Genomic DNA, 7,829 nt, shown 5'->3' on the forward strand with positions numbered 1-7,829 from the left:
TGTTTATGTGAGAGCCGCAATTGACGCAACGTGACTGACCTGCCTTAATTACGGCCATCAGGCCTGTCAATTGATATTAGAATAATCGCTACTTGTGTTTATGTGAGAGTAAAACCAAAAATGAAAAAGAGGGGTGAATCTTGAACCTCCTTATCCTTTATCTTTATGTCTTTTCCCTAATTAGCTTCTATCAGGATTAACGATTTTGGGTGTATAGACACGCTTCTCATGAGAGCATACTTGTGGTTTCCAAAAGAGATATAGATGAAAACCCTCTGCATATTCATTGCAATGAATGCATGCAATCAGTGACCAAATTCGAAAACATCCAAAGAGCTAACAGCAAACAAATTCACTGTAAGAAGCTGTTTCCAATGCAAGAGAGTAAAAAGATCCTCTTTTATGTTCACAACAAAAGAAGGTCGAGGGAAAAGTTATTATATGCCAAATAAGAATCCGCAGCATAAAGTGCCCAAGCTTAACCCAACTAGTACTGTTTCATATGGTCCAGTATGAAATTTTTGTGCTGTGGTGTTTTTGTCCTTGTGGGGTTTGTTCTTGTGTTTTTATGAACTCGTTTGATTTTGTTTTTGGTTTAACGTTTTCTGGTTGAAGAGTTGAGGTTCAAAGTTTCCTAATTTTGTTTGTAACTTTGGTTTAGGACTTCTGCTTTTGTTGTTATAGCTAGTTTTTATGGATTTGGGGAACTGGGTTAAAGTTAGTTTTTTGAGTTTTCTGAAAGAGGTCACTTTATGTTTATGGATTCTATTCAAGTGTGATTTTTTGATGTGGTTCGGGTTCTTAATTTTTATGGAACTGAAGTTTTCTTATTTGTTTTTATTTAAGTGTCTGAATTTTTTTTTTTTTTTTTTTAAGATACAGCTCCTGGGTACTGGAATGGATACTCATGCACACTTCTCCTTCAGTCCTGCCTTCGTTTACGAGCAAATTTTATTTTCATGTTGGAGAGGTAAAATTTCTACTCAACTATGAGTACTGTTCTCTCTATTTTGGATAACGTTGACTTGTCCACTAGACCTGACAAACGGTTCCCTACCCCGGGCGGCGGCCAGTACTGGGCGAGTAAAAATAATAAGGGTATGAATCCTTAAGATTGGATCCATTTTTTGGATTCGTCCCGAGCCTGACCCTTTTTGTAAATGGGTAGTCTGGTAACGACCCACGGGTGCCCGGGTACCTATTTGAAATTAAAAAAATAATAATAATACTGCCACATCCCTCACTCTAACATAATCACCTTACAAACTCAACTCCCGTTTTCCCCCCGTCACCGTCGCTTCACACTTCCTCTGCTCATCCTAACTAGAAACCATCTTTCAAATCATCAACCTTCAAAGGCTTGCTAAATAGACACTCAAACAACAAGGCAGTCCCTGATGCAATGCGCTACTTAAAACTAGCCAAGGCTACTCGAAATTCCTTCGGTGAGGAGTATGAAGAACCGCAGTCGTTTTAGGCTATGACTTTAGGTTTGAGAGAAATCAGAAAGTACTAGAAGAGGCATAGAGCTTTTGATTGGGGTCTGCAAGTTTTTGTTGTGCTGGATTAAAGTGGATAGCGCAGAAATTGCCTCTTTGGTCCTTGTTATGTTGTGTAATTTTTGTTGAGTAGGGTTTTTATGGGCAATGGAGTTTCCCCTAGTCTGTGCATATGTTGTTTATGCTGGCCGTTTTATATGTTCTGTGTCCTTTTTGTTTTGGCTGCATCTAAGATTTTTTCTTCTCCTTTTTGATTGCTTAGCTGCTAGCTCCAGTGATGGTTTGACAATGGATCTATTGTGGGAAAATTTGGTCTGAAAAATGGTTTTTTTGTTTTGTAGGATTTAATTTGTGTGCTTTATTTGAAAAGGGGTTGTTTGCTTTGTATTATTTTTTGGTTGCAAATTTGGGCTGCTTTATCATGTTTTGATTTGAGTCATTTACATATGCGAAATTTAGGCTTCCCTTGTAAAAAGAAAACCCCCGCTATTCGGAATCCTTCCCCATAAAAGTTAAATATTAAAAGGTCAGTATTTTCAAATGTTATTCTATTTTTAATTGTTTTTAGAACCACCATAAATTTGTTATTTAATAACACCCAATATTTTTTTTAAATTGAAAAACACACTCCGTCACCCTTCGGCTGTGATGGCCGGCTGTTCTATTTAATGGGTCGGGTTGATGTGTTTTTGTTAACTTTTAATATTTTAGTTATAGGGTTTTAACAAACTAAACAACATAGAGGTAGTTGTTATTTGTTTTTCCAATCTTACATCGTAATACCCGCCCAATTTTACTTTTTTTTCAAATATTTTTCTACCAAAACTATCAGAAATAATGAACCTAACTGAGCCTTATTTTATTGGTTTGGATTTACTTTTATTCATACTTGGAAGATGAAAATTGAACGATAGAACTTTTGTTTTTCACCAAACCGAAAAGGAGTGATTTAATTGAAGTTTGGAGTAGTATGATTATGGGAGTCGTAACTATAAAATATTAAACTTGCATCAAACTATGAGGGTGTCATTGCAAAGATTAACAACTATAATGATAGTGCGGACCCCTCGGTCCCCCTATACTCGCATTGGGTAAGGTACGAGTCCAAAATATTGGACCTGTTTAAAATCGCCTCGTTTCGGGCCTGTACCCGATAGACCCAACCTGTACCCAGCCCCCGCCCGATTTGCAGGTCTACTTTATCACTTCCAAGGACTTCCCTGATTAGAAGTTAACAAGGTAAAATTACAGAAAGACTATAATACCTTTATTCTTGGACTTCATAATTTTTAACAGGTTGCAATCACATTTTCCACCCAATACGTTTATCTTAATGCCCCTAATTTTGGTTTCATAATTTTAGATGGTTTAAAATAAATTAAAATAAAAGTAAATGAAAATAAAAAATTAACAACTGAATTGCACACCGGGGAAGTGCCACATGATCGCTGAGGGTGAGGATGCTACCATTTTCTAATAATGTGTCTGAAGCGCACCTCGGCAATCGTTAGGGTTGGATCCTTGGTTGATCTACCTAACCATTGTAAGTAGGGCCCAAATAAAAAAATGTCATTGGTCAAAGAGGAACACTTCTGACAAAGAAGGAAAGCCTAGGCCAGTCCGAGCAGCCCAAGCAGAATCCTCCATGATGAGGCCTGTCGGTATGAAGTCATTGTCATGTACACTGGACCCCGAGCCTCCTGATCCCAACAACTCTCTGGTTATGGTCAAATTGGGAGCCCTACGTCACCTACGATCAAACTCAGACTGGAACTCTTAGAAGCAATCCACTTTGTCCTAATTCCCTCCAGATGTCGCTGTATCCGAGTCATGCTCGGGCCCCCTTGGTCACTCCAGAAAGGGGACCAAAGATTACTCCCTAAGGTATACCTATTACACGAGACTCCATCCCACAGATTGGAAACCATACAGTCACTATTTAACCAGAGACCATCACCTCTACACAAGGCATTACATTACATTACCTACCGAAGTTCTCCTTTGGAGAACTTCGCATTACAGCTGCGTAGTGCACGTCCCCGATAGACTTGCTGTTAACCTCTCTACTCCCAGCCCTCACTAATAGCTCTCTCACGTCCTTGCTACTTGAGTGTCGGAGTGCTACGCAAACACCACCCGTAATTTTCCGGTCGCTTCATGTTGTTTTTCCTTACGTGTGTGAAGTCAGCAGATCCGCTAGTGCATCACCTCCGGATCGTTCCATCCTTCTCGTATAGGTTATTTTTACGTCTAAGAACGGTAGCTTAGCATAGGGTTTCGTTGGAGAAGTTTAGCCAAATTCCTTTTCAGCTTTTTTTTTAGGCAAACGAGATAGCTACAAAATCCCATATATTGGTTGTTGATAGTCGTTTCTATCCAATGGTGCCAGCGATTTATCAAACACGCATCATGGTACTTTCGCCCAATTTAATTTTTTTGTTTTCCAATTTTTATTTATTTATGTCTTATTATTCAATATATTAATATTTTATATTTTTCTTACTAATTATTTTATTTTACCTATTATTATCATTTAACCAAAAAAAAAAAAATTCGTTGTGTTTATTTATTTTTTTTTTCAAATTTTCATAAATTTTTTATTTTAGGGATTTCTCTATCTTTTTACATTTTTTTTTTTAGGATTAATTTATATAGATTCAAATAATATACTACTTAAAAGAAATATGTTTTGAGTTTTATAAATATTTATTGACAGATATTATTATAAGTTGTAAAATAATATTATCCTTTCAAATTTTTTTAGAAACACAACATAGTTTAAAAAGTGAAACCTCCATTGTAATATAGAAATTGAAGATTTGGGTTTAGTGCTTAGTTTTTCAAGTGAGTGAAGATAATTATCTTTGTTTGTAATTTAGAACGTCAGCAATATTACCCTAAACTAGATTGATCCGACTAAATGTCTATTTTTGGTTAAAACTAATCGTCTAACAAATTTACATGGTGTGAAGAAATGGTTTTTTTTTTTCAAAGTTGTCGGTGGGCAAAGTCTTCGGGTAAACTTTGGGTGGGAAAATGGCATTCTCGTCTTATTTTAACAGTGGTAATATACTGTTTATCTTCTAAAACTGCCGGGAGATAGATGATAAGATCAATGTGTTTGTGATGCTTCATACATATGAACACCTATCAATTTTCTGTTACTTTAATGCAACTACTTCTTATTGCAGGGATTGCAACGTATTCTGTACCGAGCACTAAGATTATTTACCAACGTAGGAATTCCGAACAACATTCATTTTCTTTCCCTTGTAATCCCTATCTCTAATACATATTTCCAAGTTTGTCTTCTTTTGAGTTGAATATTGTTGTATTGATAGTGACTGATAATATTGGTGATCTTTCTCGGTATATCACATAATTTTCTTTCTCGTGGTCTGCTCCGAGACATGCAGGGGTACTCCAGTGTGATGTCCTTGATGAGGAAACCAATGAAAATGTATCAGAATTTTTTTTCTTTTTCTCTGCAAAACTTTTTTTTTTTTTTACTATGCGATTAATGTTTTAGCATTATATCATGACAAAGTATTGACTGTCTCATACAAAGAGAGGTTGCTGATTTCTTATTTTAAACCTCACAGTCTCTTTTCACTTTGGCCGAGTTTTAGGAGGGTCTGTCTGTGGTACAACCATGCACCTCATGTATTTTATTGTTTAAAAGGTCAAATTTAAATATTAGGGTCCTGTTGCAAGGCTTTCGAAAGTGTTCTGCAAAAATCTACTGAAGGTATGAATATTTTTATTTAGTTTAGATGAGAAATTCAGTGACTCAGTTTCCTCTTAACACTATGCTTTCATACTGATTTAGTGCTTTTTTTATTAAGAGGAAACCTGAACAGTGTTTCATACTTGATCAGTTCCTCTTCTCCTCATGCTCACTTGGACTTGATAGAACAGAGATCCCAAGTCTGGGGTGCCTCTCAGAATTAATGGATAATACATCGGAAATTCCAGAGATTGTAGATCGTGCGCAACATGTCAGCCAGATCTGGAAGAGCCTCCAGAACAAGAGGAATGGAGAAATGAGTGATAGAAAGCTTCCTAGTTGTTTGAGAATGTAAGGAAAGATGACCTAGAGATTGTTCTTCTGGGGACTGGTTGCCCGTCCTTATGAATACCGGAATGTTAGTTCTATCTATATAATCTTTTTTCCAAAGGAAGCTTGCTCTTGATTGTGGAGAAGGAACCCTGGGACAACTGAGAAGAAGGTAACAACTTCGAAACTTTTACTACATGTTACATCTGCTACAAGGTTTCCATCCTTTTCCGTTATTTTATTCTTTTGAAGTGACAAAAGCTTATTGTTGTGGCTTGTCTGCCTGAGTACAGATACGGTATAGAGGTGCTGACAGTGCTGTGAGGAATCTAAGGTGCATTTGGATTTCTCATATTCAGCTGCTCACCAGGCTGGCTTTGGCAAGAATACTTGCTCTACGACATGACTTGTTAAAGGTGTGTCTCATGAACCATTGCTCGTTGTAGGCCCAGCACAACTTAAGGATTTTCTGGATGCATATCAAAGACTTGAAGATTTAGATATCAGTTCATTAACTGTAGATACACTACAATCTTCATGGATTGATTTTAAGCACAATTTGAATTGCATAGGATCCTTTGGCTCAGGGAAGTACTAATAATAATGGATTTGAACCATAAAAATGCGCTCCATTCTGAGTTGAATCTGTCTGATAACTCTAGCGCTTTTTCCATTGCTAGAGAGCCTAAAGAAAGTGCTCCACGAAGCAGGGTTGGAGACCTTGATTAGTATTCCTGTGTGCACTATCAAGAGGCATTTGGTATTGTTTTGAAGGCATCAGAAAGAAATCAATGGTGCCGGAAAAGTGATACCCGGTGGAAGATTGTATATTCAGGTGATACCAGGCCCTGCCCGCGCTAGCAGAAGCATCCTGTGGAGCGACAGTCCTTATACACGAGGCAAGTTATAAATCCAATTTCAAGCTTTCAATTGGTGATGCAATATTTGCTACATTGAAATGTTTCAACATCGTTGTATACAATCGATGAACTTTTAAACTCGAATAGATTCAGGGTCCTAGCTATGACTTTTCAGCTTCTGAGTGAGGTTACTTTCGTGATTGTGGTGTGTTTTCATGTTGCAGGCAACCTATGAGGATGGCCAGGTGGAGGATGCTGTAGCTAAAAAACACAGCACAACAAAGGAAGCCATTGAAGTCGGGTCAGGTGCTTATCGGATTGTTCTCACCACTTACGCCAAAGACATCCAAAGATTCCTGCAGTTGATGATGCAGCATGCATAAAACATGCATAGCCTTTGATTTGATGAGTATCAATCTAGCAGATTTGCCTGTGCTCCTAAGTTCTTCCATACCTTAAATTGCTTTGTAAAGATGAGTCAGATGGTGTTACTAAATTGCTTTGTAAAGAGGTCAGATGATGTTATTGATGCTATAACTGCATCTTCTATCCTGTAAAGTGGTCAGGTAAAAACTCTAAGGCCACCTTTTTAGCAACGATAAAGATTCAAACTCAAGATCTTTTAGAAATACATTCAAAAAATCTCTATTAACCACTCGACCACCCGAGGTGGTTGTATAAGTTTTCTCTCTTTTACTCGACTCTGGTTTATAAATAAATAAAAGTTATAAGATGTTTTTTTGCTAATCTGTAAATTGTTTTTTTTTAGAAGAGACGATATAATACTGATTGACGGAGGTTAAATGTTGTAACAACACATCCAGTAACATCGCTGACACTATTAAATAAAGAGTAATACTAACCACAACTTCTTCGAAAAACTTTTTCACAACCCTAATATGGTAATTCACAATTAATAGCCACATAATATCAGGTATAACCTATTACATATAATTATGAGCTGTCACATCAGATTATAAAAAAAATTTTGAAAAAGATTGTAGGTGTTGCCTACTCTTAAATAAATTTGCTAACAATCTACCCAAAGGTTATATTCTATAGTGCCCGCGAGAGGATGGCATTACGCTGCAACAAACCAAAAAAGTTGATGATTTAGTGACTGCTTAATTTCTTCCTTCAAAGTAGTTCTATGATTCCCTTTTACCGTACTTGTTTAAAACCCTTTCAAAGTCATTTTGAATTTGATATAGGTGTAATCCCACACATAAGTAAGAATAGGAGCGCCATGCTTGCCAAACCAAGCAAAGGGGCTCTAGAGTCAAAGCAATCAAACCCCATTACAGAAAAATGAGTTCAACAAATGCACCCCACTTTTGAAGCTTTAGAATTCTATGAAAATGGCGAAACCAACCAAAGACTGTAACATTCCAAAAGCTTTGTGTTTGTGAAAGA

At 36.9% G+C, this 7,829-nt stretch overlaps 1 protein-coding gene across 1 annotated transcript in view; it reads left to right on the forward strand.

Annotated features, from left to right (window-relative positions):
- The window catches only part of LOC116128249 (tRNase Z TRZ3, mitochondrial-like), a 22,168-nt gene extending 15,369 nt beyond the window's left edge, over nt 1-6,799 (forward strand). Inside the window, exons 15-17 of the mRNA XM_031413969.1 lie at nt 5,704-5,728; nt 5,850-5,972; nt 6,641-6,799. Of these exons, the coding sequence (XP_031269829.1) occupies nt 5,704-5,728; nt 5,850-5,972; nt 6,641-6,799 (307 nt within the window). The remainder of the gene's footprint in view (nt 1-5,703; nt 5,729-5,849; nt 5,973-6,640) is intronic.
- Nucleotides 6,800-7,829: the final 1,030 nt, after the last annotated feature.

This window comes from Pistacia vera, unplaced genomic scaffold, assembly GCF_008641045.1.
Source record: "Pistacia vera cultivar Batoury unplaced genomic scaffold, PisVer_v2 Contig198, whole genome shotgun sequence".
In the NCBI taxonomy this organism is placed as follows: Eukaryota; Viridiplantae; Streptophyta; class Magnoliopsida; order Sapindales; family Anacardiaceae; genus Pistacia; species Pistacia vera.